General features: G+C 36.9%; 6 protein-coding genes across 6 annotated transcripts; 2 read left to right on the top strand and 4 right to left on the bottom strand.

The window, feature by feature from the left end:
• Nucleotides 1–11: 11 nt before the first annotated feature.
• On the bottom strand, nucleotides 12–1090 carry LOC130506004 (40S ribosomal protein S3a-like; the record flags this gene model as incomplete). The annotated part of the gene is made up of 5 exons (XM_057000606.1): nucleotides 987–1090; nucleotides 853–900; nucleotides 657–762; nucleotides 291–428; nucleotides 12–197 (listed from the first exon to the last, which is right to left on the bottom strand). Coding segments are annotated over exons 1-5 (489 nt in total), but the record flags the coding sequence as incomplete, so codon positions are not given.
• A 432-nt stretch (nucleotides 1091–1522) lies between these two features.
• Nucleotides 1523–2585, bottom strand: LOC130506002 (probable ribose-5-phosphate isomerase 3, chloroplastic). Its single transcript, XM_057000604.1, has one exon. It carries the CDS (start codon nucleotides 2530–2532, stop codon nucleotides 1702–1704), a length of 831 nt encoding a protein of 276 aa, XP_056856584.1. The 5' UTR covers nucleotides 2533–2585; the 3' UTR covers nucleotides 1523–1701.
• Nucleotides 2586–2687: 102 nt separating this feature from the next.
• LOC130506003 (PITH domain-containing protein At3g04780-like) lies at nucleotides 2688–4324 on the top strand. The gene is made up of 8 exons (XM_057000605.1): nucleotides 2688–2842; nucleotides 2975–3061; nucleotides 3263–3386; nucleotides 3492–3540; nucleotides 3616–3673; nucleotides 3766–3812; nucleotides 3916–3993; nucleotides 4082–4324. Exons 1-8 carry the CDS (start codon nucleotides 2804–2806, stop codon nucleotides 4128–4130), a joined length of 531 nt encoding a protein of 176 aa, XP_056856585.1. The 5' UTR covers nucleotides 2688–2803; the 3' UTR covers nucleotides 4131–4324.
• Nucleotides 4325–6422: 2098 nt separating this feature from the next.
• Nucleotides 6423–8486, top strand: LOC130506001 (auxin-responsive protein IAA16-like). The gene is made up of 5 exons (XM_057000603.1): nucleotides 6423–6792; nucleotides 7340–7611; nucleotides 7693–7828; nucleotides 7922–7983; nucleotides 8067–8486. The coding sequence occupies exons 1-5, from the start codon at nucleotides 6590–6592 to the stop codon at nucleotides 8102–8104; spliced, it is 711 nt and encodes a 236-aa protein (XP_056856583.1). The 5' UTR covers nucleotides 6423–6589; the 3' UTR covers nucleotides 8105–8486.
• An 855-nt stretch (nucleotides 8487–9341) lies between these two features.
• LOC130506000 (uncharacterized) lies at nucleotides 9342–11782 on the bottom strand. The gene is made up of 10 exons (XM_057000602.1): nucleotides 11610–11782; nucleotides 11336–11398; nucleotides 11089–11259; nucleotides 10873–11004; nucleotides 10649–10788; nucleotides 10468–10554; nucleotides 9955–10395; nucleotides 9694–9864; nucleotides 9539–9618; nucleotides 9342–9439 (listed from the first exon to the last, which is right to left on the bottom strand). The coding sequence occupies exons 1-10, from the start codon at nucleotides 11638–11640 to the stop codon at nucleotides 9379–9381; spliced, it is 1377 nt and encodes a 458-aa protein (XP_056856582.1). The 5' UTR covers nucleotides 11641–11782; the 3' UTR covers nucleotides 9342–9378.
• Nucleotides 11783–12520: 738 nt separating this feature from the next.
• Nucleotides 12521–13774, bottom strand: LOC130505999 (F-box/kelch-repeat protein At3g04660-like). The gene has a single exon (XM_057000601.1). The coding sequence runs from the start codon at nucleotides 13772–13774 to the stop codon at nucleotides 12623–12625; it is 1152 nt and encodes a 383-aa protein (XP_056856581.1). The 3' UTR covers nucleotides 12521–12622.
• Between the last annotated feature and the right edge of the window lie 4 nt (nucleotides 13775–13778).

The following is a 13778-nucleotide window of genomic DNA, read 5'->3' as shown; positions in this document are numbered from 1 at the left end:
GGATACAAAACCTGACGGATCTGGCTGGATTGAGCGTAGCAAGTTCTCTTGACTTGGTTAGCACGTCTCTTGGTGAAGGCGATGCAGAATAGCCTGAGGGTGTAGTTATCGGTGGTCTTAACATCGACATGAGACTCGATCAAAGTCTGCCACTTTTTAACCAAGGACCTGAGCTTGTCGGTTGTGAAGTCCATACCCTAAGGGTTGAAAAACAAAGGAAGTAAGAAAAAAAAACAAGAAAGAGATAATGCTGGGAATCAATGTTTTTTTTTTAATAAAGTGTGCCTTACCCAGAACTGGGTCAAGATGTTCCTTCCCTGGACATCTTCGGCTCTGAGACGGATCTTCCTGTAAGCTTGGTCCTCATCCTTGTTGAGATCAGCAAGGGAAACCTCGAAAACTCTGTGTTTCAGACCCTCTGATGCAATCTGGTGTGTTTTGAAAAAAGAAATACAAATAACAAGGATCAATCAGTGAGCATACCATACACTACAACATCACTAAACTCCCAAAGCTATGATTTTGCAATTACTACAGAACAAGACATAAGATAAAAACATTTGTCTCAATCAAATCTAAGAACCAATAATTCCGAGAAATCGCACCTAAAGCAATCAACGAGCTTGTAAGAGAAGAGACAAAGCTAAAGTGATTACCTTGGTACCCTGAGTTCTGGAAACAAGTGTCTTTCCGACATTTCTCTGAGTGAAGAGAGAGGGAGCCTTGATATCATACCAATCCTTCTTGGAGAAAGGATCAACACTGCCCATCATCATTTCAATTACAAAACAACAAATCAATTAAACAAGACTCAAATTAACTCAAAGAGCTCCAAAGATTGATAATACTTACATCTTCTTCTTGCCTCCCTTTCTTCCCTTAGAGATCCGCTTGTTCTTCCTGCATTACAGGAAAACTATTATATCAGTAAATAACACTTTGGAGATACGGATGAGCAAGGTAGAAACGGGAGAGTGTATGATTACCCGACGGCCATGGTTGAGGATACTGGGTGGACGATGCACAGAGAAGAAACTAAGAAGATATAAACCTACTGCTACGGCGCTTTAGGGTTTTGAGTTTTGATGTGGACAAAAACGTTTGGGCTTTAAACATGCTATTAGTTGAAAAGCCCATATATATATTTATTTGCATACATCGGCCCACTTTGGTGTCCAATCTATGTTCTGTCTTAACTCCTCTTAAACCAATGTTTTGCCTTGAAACAAAACAGAAAGCTTTATACAAGAACTTGTATTTGATTAACTTGTGGGTTTGTTCCCAAAAAAAAAAAAGTGAATCGTAGCTCTTATTATTTCTAAGACTATATACTAAGATTGATGTCAAAAAAAACAAAAGAAGAGAAGACTATATACTTGTAAAGAGCAGGATTGTTTTCAGTCTTATGCTTTGCTCTTACAGGTCACAGCTTGTAATGAAAAAAACGGTGATTAAGCTTTAGAGATTCTATGAAACAAACTCGGTGACTCTTTTTATAGAGCTTAAAGAATGATGCTTAATGTGTTTGAATGTTTGTTCCTTATATTTACTTTTAAAGTTTACAAAATGGATTTAAAAGATAGCAACGTTTTTGACCATCCCCATAGTCAATCAACTAAAAGAGGAAGAAGAACAAGACGCAGAACATAAAACTCAATTTTGGTAAAATATTACAGAGTAAAAACTTTTTGAAAAACTCTCTCACTTGCTCATAACTTCAACACCATTCTTGCCGGCGATAATCACACTCGTAGCCATACCAAGAAACAAACCATGCTCCACCACTCCCTCCAACTTCCCAATCTCCCTCCCCGCCGCGAACCCGTCCTTCAACGGCTCCTTAAAATACAGATCAATTATATAATTACTATTATCCGTAACATAAGCCTCCCCATCTCCACCAACTCTCAGCTTCGCATCACAACCAAACTCCTTAAACAAATCCCTCAACCTGATCAAATTAAACTTCCAACAGAACTGAACAACCTCCACGGGCATCGCTAATCCACTCCCTCCCAGCCCCTTCACAAGCTTCGTATCATCCGCCACGACTATAAACTTCTCCGCAACTGCTTCCACCATCTTCTCTCTTAAGAGCGCGCCTCCTCGTCCCTTGACGAGATCTAAATTCGGATCCACCTCGTCGGCTCCGTCGATGGCGAGGTCGATTCTGGGGTGCGTGTCGAGCGCCACGAGGGGGATCCCTAGGGATCGGGCCTGCTCCTCCGTTCGTTTTGATGTAGGGATGCCGACGATGTCGTGGAGTTGGCCGGAGGCGAGGAGTTTTCCGATCTGGTCGACGGCGAATGCTGCGGTGGATCCGGTTCCGAGGCCGAGCACCATCCCCGGTTTGATGGCTTCCACCGCTTTCTCCGCCGCGAGTTTCTTCAGATCGTCTTGCGAGAGCGCGACGGATTGGGCCTTGACGGAGAAGGAGACGGAGGTTCTAGGGGAAGATGTTTTGCGTAGGGTGAGAGGAGGAGTACGTAGAGTAAGGTGGTGAGAGGATGAGACGAAGGATAAGGAAGCCATTGGAGAGAGAGAGAGAGAGGTTTGGGTTTGACTTTTGAGTGGAAGAGGAAGGTCAGTGCAGTTTTTATAGTTGGTACGGGGGTATAATTGGAAATACAGGATTTTAAGCTAATAACCGGCTAACTCAACCAGAGGGTTATGATGCGGCGTCGTTTTAGTTTTGTTTTTTTACTTTCTAAAGAACAGATATAAAAGCTTTTTATTTCCGTCGAACGAAGTCTAATTATATTCTTCCACTTTCTAAAGATCTTCAGAGAAAAAAAAAATCACGATGTCGGCCGAATCAGCCAGCGAGATTCCGAAAGGACAGGTGAAATTAATCGTAGAATAGTTAGGGTTTCTGTCTGTTGAGATTTTAGAGTCTTAGGTTGTTTGTGATGTATTTAATCTTATGGAAGTTTTGATTGGTTGTGTTTTGATTTTTTGTTTTTTGTTTTGTCAGGTTGATCTGTTAGATTTCATGGACTGGTCTGGTGTTCAATGCCTCAACCAAAGCTCAACTCACTCTTTGCCCAACGCTCTCAAGCAGGTAGTTTATTATTAACTAGTTCTCTGTCTCTATTACCAACTTTTTTTTTTGTTCGCGTGAATACTTGTATAAGATGATTTGAGTTAGAAACCGAGTTTTGTATAAATAAAATAAAACTATTATAGTTTTGACATTGTTTGATCTTTGCTGCTGTTTTTTTTTATGAGCATGAGATTGATTTAGTTGTTGGTTTTGGTGTAGGGGTATAGAGAAGATGCAGGTTTGAACTTAGAGAGTGATGCTGATGAGCAACTCCTAATCTATATTCCTTTCAACCAAGTTATCAAACTACATTCCTTTGCTATCAAAGGCCCTGAAGACGATGGTAAATGCTTTTTAATATTATTGAATGTGATATAGGTTATTGTGATTTTAGTCCTGCCTTGTTGTTGTTAACTGTGTCGTTGAGATTAAACTTTTGACTTTTCAGGTCCTAAAACAGTGAAGTTTTTCTCAAACAAAGAGCACATGTGCTTCAGGTAATGTGAATGTTATCTTATCGTTATCAAACTCGATGATTTTCAAGTTTATTAACTTAAAACTCTTTAATACAGCAATGTCAATGATTTTCCTCCAAGTGACACCGCTGAACTAACTGAAGAAAACCTCAAGGTAATAAAGACATTTTTGAAATCTAACTTTATTCATATAGTGAATGATCTATCTATTTTGATTGAGACCTTTCTGTTCAAATCCATTTGCAGGGAAAACCAGTGGTCCTTAAATATGTAAAGTTTCAGAACGTTCGTAGGTAAAGGCTTTTTTTTTATCATGTTCTTTGTTTTATAATACTTACTCAGCAAAATCACAAGGTCGAAGTAACCTAACCTGTTTTATGTATATGTAATTCAAAGCTTGACGATCTTCATTGAAGACAACCAATCAGGTTCTGAGGTCACAAAGGTCCAGAAGATCGCTCTCTACGGTTCAACGTAAGTCTCTCAAAAAAAAACTTTTGTTTACTACCTGAAGAGACTGTTCAGCTTAGGCGCTTAGCTCTTTCTATACCTTTACTTACAGGGTGGAGACTACTGATATGAAGGGTTTGAAAAAGATTGAAGATCACTGAGCAAACCAAAAGGGGTTATAATGATAATATGATTGTTTTCACTTTGGTTTCTAGTCTTCTGTTACTGGTTTCTTTTCTTCTTCACTTACTTTTTCAAGTTTTTTTAAAAAATTGGAATGGACTTAAAACTTTCCATTGTCTATTGTTACCAGTGCGAAACGAATTCTAAGCTGAATAAACATTATTTCCAGTTACATATATTTTCACGTTAAATAAATAGGTCAGAGACTTAACCTAGTGACTGCTCTTGGCATGTTAAGGAGGCGATGTACTAAGTGAAACTACAATCGATGAGTTGGGCATTACTATTTGAGATCATCTCCTCAATGTCTCACCAAATACAAAAAAAATCTTTAATCAACGGCCCATGTAGGCACTAAGGGAGTGAAAAACGACCACTGTTAAGGGGCCTTAACCTTAAGGCGATCAGGCCTGATCGAAGGCCATATTCATTATCCATATTCATTCAGGCATTTTTTTTTCCATTCAGGCATTTTAGTAGGAACACTACACACGTCTGAATTTGTAATGTTATTGGACAGTGAAACACAAGACATGATTTTCAATGGCCCCAGCCAACACGAGGGTGCGTCTCTGTCTTTATAGAGTCCCATTTATTTCCTCGACCTCACATTTATAGAGGGGATGTATACAAGGGATAAATAAACAGTAGCGGTCTTTGTTGATTCGATTTTTCTTATTATATTGTTTATATACAAATATTATATTCTGGTAATGTAGATCGAGATGAATTCGTTGTCAACTTGACATACAATTTATTAGGTCAGATTCTTCCATCGTAATCATACATGGGCATGATGATGTTTAGCAATAAATGATGTTGATTGTTGGACGATCATTGATATTATAACTTTATAATTTGCAAGTGAGACATTTATTTTTTTATTTACGCTAATATTATTGTGCTCGTTCGTAAAATGTTGATTATTTCTACGGGTTCATGCATAGAATAGATGCTCTATAATCACATTGCTTTTAATTTGCTATGTCGTACAACGCTCCACTTAATACACCGTCGAGTTACTCATTTTTAATACATCATTATATATATATTAATCCCAACTTTATATTATATATATACTAATCAACGATCAAAGGAATGTTAATTAACCGCTATTTTCTTTTGAGTTTACACAATCCATAATTTGACAAACAAGACAGGCACATGTGAGAAGTATAGTACGAAAACGCTATGGCAGACAAGACTTTCGTTTATTTTACATTTAAGTTTTATATATTTCAATCATTTTTTATATCTAAATAAGTAAAATTTAATGAAAATATTTATCAAACACTGTAAAATAACGAATCCTACAATCAATTGAAAACCTTTGGGAATGGCGGGTCCTACAAGAAGGACACCGAATCCATTGAATCAAAACACATGTTTGAAGCTGACAGCTTTCTATTTATATCCTATATGTGGGTCCCATATCGTCTTAGCTGTCATTTTGTTCCATTTTAGTTAATTTCCGACAGAACACTCTTTTGTTAATATTATTGGTTTTATTTTCTTCTGTATTGTAGTTAGAGCTAATTGGGTCAAAAACATAGGAAAGTCAGTTAATTAGTAAAATAGATACTCCCTCCGTTTTCACATTAAATGTCGTTCTGGAAAAAAATTTTCGTTTCAAAATAAGTGTCGTTTTAGAATTTCAATACAAAATTTATTAATAAGATTCTTCAGTCTATTTTTCTATTGGTTGAAATGTGGTTAGATGTATATGTAATTGTGTTTTTATCTTGGAAATATATAAAATCACATGTTTTATTAATATGTGTACATAAGTTTAGAACGATAAATAAAACGAAATGGAAGGAGTATTAACGTAGATGAAATTCTATACAGCCGTAGTCCTGAAAATTTAAAACTGTTTGATTAAAGTACTAAAACCCATGTTGACCAAAAGTACTAAAAACCAGAGAAATACAATTTCTAGTAGTGATAAAAAGCTAAAATTAACTCGTATTTAACGTTGAATACATAATAATTCTATTACTTGTTTTTTCTTTTGATGGATATATACGGGAGTTTAGTTTCAAAAAAAAAGATATATACGGGACAAGGAAAAACTGTGCCAACATGGCCTTTGCCGACTAGCTTGGCCGCAATTATTCTGAGAAAAATGACGCCACTCGTGACACCATCTTCTCCCGACAACTACCTTGAAGGTCCAACCAATCCCAGCATTTACGTGGCAGCATCACAACCGTTCAAAACATAATCATTAGCTTGATAATTTCGATATATATTTTATACCACACACGATCCAATATGTATCCCCTCGTAGTTTCAACACATTTCATAATCTTCTCTCTCCCTTCAAACGTTTTAGTTCCAAAAAGAACTAAAACCCTAGAAGCAGAACAATCTTTAGTCTCCAATTCGTTTTCTGGTTACCTAATATAGTACGTGTTGCTAATCCTTATTAAGTAAGATGATTAACTTTGAGGCAACGGAGCTGAGGTTAGGGCTGCCGGGTGAGAATCACGGAGGAGCCATGACTGTGAAGAATAATGGGAAAAGAGGATTTTCTGAGACTGTTGATCTCAAGTTGAACCTTTCATCGACGGCTGTGGATTCAGTTTCCGAAGTTGATTTAGAGAATATGAAGGAGAAGGTCTTAAAACCACCGGCCAAGTAAGAAACTAATTTTAATCTATATTTCTATTTATGTTAATTTACTTTATATATATTGGCGACTCTTTACTTATATGGGTTGAGATAATTAGATTATTTGTGGATAGACTCTGTAAAATTAGATGATACGATCCGGTCATGGTTTAGCTAGAGATGGAAACATAGGCTTTAACACACGCTGAATGAGTAAGCTAATTAGAGTAACATTATGCCAGAAAAAAAGCTCATATGGTTGTGATTTTTCATCTCTTTTCTTTAGTTTTGCTCCATGTTTTCAATAGCTTTGCGAAGGTTTATTTATATTTGATTTGTAAATAACCTTCCCTAGCTAGGATGTGAGTGCATGTTTAGGTTTTTGGTCGGGAAGAATTAAGAAAAATACAAAACATAAGGAATCTTTACTTTATATACTTGAGAAAAAGATAAAAAGTTAAACTGATACTGACGACTAGATCCACCTAGCATCTAACACGTGTGAAGCAACTATATAAAACACATTGATTAATATAACTGAAATTAACAATTTACTAAAATTGTGGAATTTCAGGGCACAAGTTGTGGGATGGCCGCCGGTACGATCTTTCCGGAAGAACGTGATGTCATGCCAAAAGCCAACCACCGGAGATACCATCCAAGCAGAGGAAAAGACTTCCGGAAGCAGCGGAGTTACCTCCTCTGCCTCCGCTTGTGCTACCGCAGCTTACGTGAAGGTTAGCATGGACGGTGCACCGTACCTAAGAAAAATTGATTTGAAACTCTACAAAACTTACCAAGATCTCTCCGACGCCTTAAGCAAAATGTTCAGCTCTTTTACCATAGGTAAATACTATTTAAAACACAATCCCCTATAAAATGTCTTCAATTCTTTATTTAATACTATATTGTAAACTTTCTTTACAGGCAATTATGGACCACAGGGAATGAAAGATTTTATGAATGAGAGTAAATTAATCGATATTTTGAACGGATCAGATTACGTTCCAACTTATGAAGATAAAGATGGAGACTGGATGCTTGTAGGAGATGTACCATGGGAGTGAGTATTAATTAATTTATATTTACATAATTTATTAATTTATGTTGCAGCTATAGACAAATATTAATTACGTTTTGTTTGGGCTATTTTTAGGATGTTTGTTGATTCATGCAAACGCATAAGAATTATGAAGGGGTCAGAAGCAAAAGGACTTGGTTAGTATTCTTAATCCAAAATTTACTATATATACCATAAGATGTGCATTTTTGTTTGTTAATCTAGTTTCTATTGATTGCAGCTCCAAGGGCTTTAGAAAAATGCAAGAACAGAAGCTGAGTGATTGCCCCAAAAAGGCAACAAAGACCGGTTAGATCCGGTTGGATATCTCAAACAGAGAAAAGCCAAACCGGCTCGAGTTACCGTTCCGAGCAGAGAGTTTGCGTATAAAATAATATTTTGATGAACTACATTTTTAAATTTAACCCTTTTTTGTTATGTATCATCTTATATAATACATATATAAATATGTATATTTTATTAGGTTGCATCTATATATTTCCGTTTTTGGACAACTTTTGTTTTTGTGCATTATTGTATTGTCTATATGGTATATAAACCCTAAGACATCGAATGTGTTACATTTACGTGATACTAAGACATCATATACCCTAGTGTATTTCATTATTTGTTTTTTTTCTGCAATATATGCTTTATTTCATTCTGGCCATTTTTATTTATCTTTCTACTGTATATGTTTATTTATTTTAATAAGTTAGATCGTTAAATGACATGAAAAAGTTGATGATCGTAAAAAAAAAAAGTTTCTCCAATTTTTTCGTGTGTATAATTTTGGCTACTACAAGTTACAGTTAGTGTTTACATATCTTCGATCATCCACCCATACATTTTTATAGCAATCAATACAGTAAATTATACGTTGATCTTAAGATTTATTTTTAATTAGTTAATTTCCAAATGAGTACTTAGTTTCTACATTCACCTAATTAATTTATAGTATCATTACAAATTCGTAGAGTAAACACTAACAAATAACCCATTTTCAGTCATATCAATGTTCTTGAATACTGTATTACATTTACTCTAATTTTTGGGTATGTTTTCGTTGAAACATTTATGAAAAAAACATTAAATAGATCAAGGTAATGTGTGACAGTGGAACGGGCCAGAGCATGTGGACAATGTAGACTTGTTGGGGAACAATATTTGCAATGAATTACAAAATAAAATTAACAATGTCTTTAATATATGCATGCTCCATTATTTGATGCTTTACGCTGTCATCCATAATCAATTGTCTCAAACAAACAATAGGTGATGACAACGATGATAGTATTTGTTTAAATCTATTCATGTCATTTCTTGATAAATTTGATCTTACTATTGATTAATACACCAAAAACATGCATTAACTTGTTTGTAAATTTATAACCTTAAACCAAATCCAAGCACAAACAAAACTTTGTTCCTGAAGTTTTTAGCACATTTAAGTTAAAAAAATAGACAACTGCTTAAGGAAGAGACCAAGTCACCAAGGTAAGAAGCAAAATAAAAACTTCACAGATACTAAATAGACACATCTCTTGAACATCTTATGATTTGTCTGTAATCTTGTCCTTGCCATGAAACTTCCTTCCGGCATCTACAGCTTCTCTGTACAACAAAGAGAGAGAAACACACACACATAAGTTATAAACTGATAAAAACCGGTTAAAAAGTCAAAACATCATATAAATGGTTTTCAAAACAAACCTGAAAGCATCAATGAGCTCTTTGCTTTCAGGGCTAAGCAACACTCCCTCGTAAAAAGCATTGGCTGCCTCATCAAACCGCTGCAAGATTCATTGATATAACTCAGTGAAACTATACTCTCTCAACTTTCAAAAACTAAAGGCTTTTTAATTTACCTGTAGCAAACGAAGAGCCGCCCCTTCTCTGAAACAAGCTTTAGGCCAATCAGGTTTTAGTTCTCTGCATGCTTTGGCGTCAGACAAGGCATGCTCAGCTTGTCCTAATCGCAACCAGCAGATGCTTCGGTTTGAGAACAAAGTATGATCCGTAGGGTCAAAATCAATAGCCTTGGTTCCAAAGAAAACGCCACAAAATCACAAAAATTGCACTTAAAAAATAAAGAACTCAGAAAAATAGTTTTAGTGTTGAATGAATACTTGTGTGTAGGCGTCAATGGCCATCTGGTAATCCTTTCTGTGGAAAGCGTCTTGTCCTCTCGCTTTAGCTTCTGCTGCTTTAGCCTTTGCTTCTGGAGAGACCTCAGGAAGGTTGTCTTTCTTGATCCCACTCTCTCCAGATTTGGCCTTCCTTGAGCTCTTGTCCTCTTGTTCTTTGTTTGATTCCGTGTGAGCGAGAACTCCATCTACTGACCAATCTGAAACAGATTCAGGTTTTGTTGTCAAGGGGAAGAGAGTCTCAACAATCTTCCTGTTCTCTCTTAAAGCTGCAACTTCTAATGGTCTGTTGCCTTCCTCGTCTTTCTGATTAGGATCAGCTCCGGCTTTAAGTAAACAGTTGATTAACTCGAGATCTCCAATATCAGCAGCAATGTGCAACGGAGTTGCACCACCAGCAAACACATTAGCCTTGGCACCTGCCTGTAATTAACAATATGAGATGTATAACAACCGAAACTAGACAACACTACGAGTTAGGAACATCTCTCAAACCTTGACCAAGAGCTCTAAGCAAGCCACAGAACCAGCTGCAACTGCAGATAACAGTGGTGTGACATTATCTTCAGTCTCAGCGTTAGGCTGCAAAGTCATTAAAACCAAACAAACTTTAAGGTTTCATTGACCAATACGGTTTAGATGGAAACTAAAACTAAAGATATACACATAAGTTTACATTAGCATTGTGTTGTAACAAGACTTGTACTGCATCTTTCTGGTCATGGCCAGCAGCCCATATCAACGGCGTGCCAGACTCGCTTTGAGAATCAACAGGAACACCTCTAGAAAGCAGTTCCTTCAGCAACTCGATTTCACCTAATGATAAGCAAAACACACAACACTTCATGGCCTGAGAAAGTGAAAGGAAATTAAAACAAAGGAGTAATCAACAAACCAAACCTGTCCCAGCTGCATGATGCAATGCAGTAGCGCCTAGCTCACTAGCGATATTAGGATCCGCTCCGTGGTCTAAAAGATACTTAGCCGTATCAATCTGTCCTTGCCTCGCAGCATGAACAAGTGGAGTATCCCCTGCCAACATCATCACAATCTCATCACACAATCTCACAGATAAACTTTCAAAGCAGTGACAAAACAGAGAAGGAAACAACGAACCAGCTTCATCTTTTGTGTCGGCGTCGAGTTTCAGCTCTTCAAGGAGATATCTGCATATCTCAGTTTGGCCTTCCCTCGCGGCGAAGTGAAGCGCACCACGTTTGTTAGCGTCTTTGACACTCTCCACAGTTTTCTTCAAGCCTTTTCCTTCATCAAGCTGCTTAGCAACATCTGCTTGGAGAAGTTACATCAGAGCCCAAACAGATGAAACATAAGATAAGGGAGTTAATGTGATTAACGAACTCACTCTTAAGGAACTCAAGGTTTCCAGTAATAGCTGCGTTCAGGAACTGCTGAACTTTCTCCCTCGCTGAAGTAACAAATCAAAGAACAAAAATTTAGAGACTTAAAAGACTTATACACTCTTCAATACCAGAACAGAGCCAGTTTAAAAAAGTGAACTTTATTCATCAGATCAATTGAACTAAAGACAAGTATCAAAACCAATCTCTATGCATTCAAAGTTAAGAGATTGATACATCTTTCTAACATATAGAAGAAGGAAGAGAGAGAGAGCAGACCTGCAAGAGCAGTAGAAGCATCAGGAGCCATGTTAGACAACTAAGCTTACTTTTCGGATGGAATAACGAAACTTTGAAGTGGGTTTGTTGTGTCGGAGTTAGTTCTGTTCGTTCGGCGAAACAAGAGTTCGTGTCTGATTATCAGGAGGAATCTGAAGAAGCTCGTAGGCTTTCTAGGTTTTTAAGAAGATTCCAGAGGTGATTTTTTTTTATTTTTTTACTTTCAATAAATTTTGAATTTTACACCCTCGCACTATATTAATTATTACAAAACATACTCCCATTACATTAGTTGTACTAAATACCCCCTGACTGCTTGTTTTGTACTAAATACACCAATCTCTTCTCTGAACGTTCAACGCTAGATGCATAACTGGCTCCAAATTTTTTACTCCGAGTGAAAGCAACGTTAAAATTGTATATCCCACTTGGCATGAGTTACAAGAGCACTTGGAACTCGGTTTCTGTGGCAGTACCAACAAGCATCAACAGTCTGGCTTCAGCCGTTTTCTTTTCTTATATAGATGTATAGCAATATATTATATACGGTTGATAGCTTCTTTATATTGCAAATGAAAATATATTAAATGAGGCTTCCATGGCTGAAAGATGAGATCTGAATCAATGTGGAAACATATAGTCATATACACAGACACAGACACATTATTTTATTTATAACACAAAGCTTAAAAAGCAATAACTTGCTTACTTACTTTTGATCATAATCATAAGCATTTCATATGCATAGTATAAGGAACTTGCTTACTTTTGATCAAATCATAAGCATTCCATAGACTACTAGAGATCTTACTTGCATGGGACATTGGGCCTTGAACAAAAAAAAAGTGATGAGAAGATTACTTTTATCAACGGGTTAATATCCTTGACAACACAAAAACTATTTCCCCTCTTCAAAATGTAAATAAAATTAAAAAAAAAACAGCCAGGTCCACACATAATTAACTACTATTTGTCCGAGATCTTCAAATGAAAAGCAACACAAGAGGATTAACTTACAATGACAGAAACATAGGACTGTCTACATGATCAAAATATACTTCAAGATAATTATAGGGATCTCCAATACCTTCAACCACAACTTTCTTGGCATTGTTTTCTTTAGGATTGTAACTAATGAAATAGTAGTTAACGCAACTGGGCGTTGAAAACATAAGTTCACCGGTACTAAGTGTACCCCTGAACCTGAAATATCCAATATTAGTTCCAGCTAAATCTCTCCAAGAAGGAACAACGATTGAAACTTTGAACCATTCTTGCTTGCTGGCATCTTCAAGAACCCACAGGTCAAGTGCACCGTCATTATTAATTCCACCCGCTATAGCTAACTTTCCAGTGTAGTTCACTATGCAAGGGTTATCCACAGGTAACTTAATGACGTTAAACTCTTCAGATATCAGATCGAAGCTTATCAAGGCTCCTTCATTTTGTATCCAAGCATAATAGTACAGTATCCCATTTATGCATAGCCCTTTAGTAGGTAAATTAGTACGAGTAGGAGGAAGATGTGGATGCTTACATTCAACCATTCTCCATTTTCGTTGACCTACTCCTAGAGTGTACACTTGATGCTCTTCAGATACAACTCGTGATCCTCGTTCTTGATGAACTCGTAGTACAGTCATGCACAACACTTTGTATACATCATTCACTGGATCATACCCTAAGAAAGATAATACACCTCTTCTATTAGTTTTGACTCTAGGTAACGTGAAGAGCTGGCCCGTGCTAGGGTTAGCAACCAGGACTTTCAAATCCATTGGACGGCAGATCAAGCCGCGGATGGGTGGTGAATAAGCAAACACATGATTATATGGAGTTATGTTTAGCCTATGACGATCAGAAGATGGATCATTTTGGGAGCAGGATTGTAGGAACTGCTCTTCAAGCATCTGGACTGTGAAAAGAAGACGCATCCTAGTGGAAGATCGAGCTATGTACAGATTTGTGAACTCTTTGCCTCGGATTATAGATGACCATTGTTTTGAAACTAAGACAAACCGAGCTATGGATTCGGTCGGAACTTTGAGGAGTATCTCTATTATGAGATCCATAGGAACAATGGAAGACTGATTGTTTTCATCTTCTTTCTTCGTAAGACATTGTTGATTGGTCCTGGTCGTCTCTTTCCTCTTGGCTCTTTTCATGGTT

The sequence above is a fragment of the Raphanus sativus genome, unplaced genomic scaffold (assembly GCF_000801105.2).
Source record: "Raphanus sativus cultivar WK10039 unplaced genomic scaffold, ASM80110v3 Scaffold2798, whole genome shotgun sequence".
NCBI classification, from domain to species: Eukaryota; Viridiplantae; Streptophyta; class Magnoliopsida; order Brassicales; family Brassicaceae; genus Raphanus; species Raphanus sativus.
Note: the sequence above shows the minus strand (reverse complement) of the source record. Positions and strands in the feature narration are given on the sequence as shown.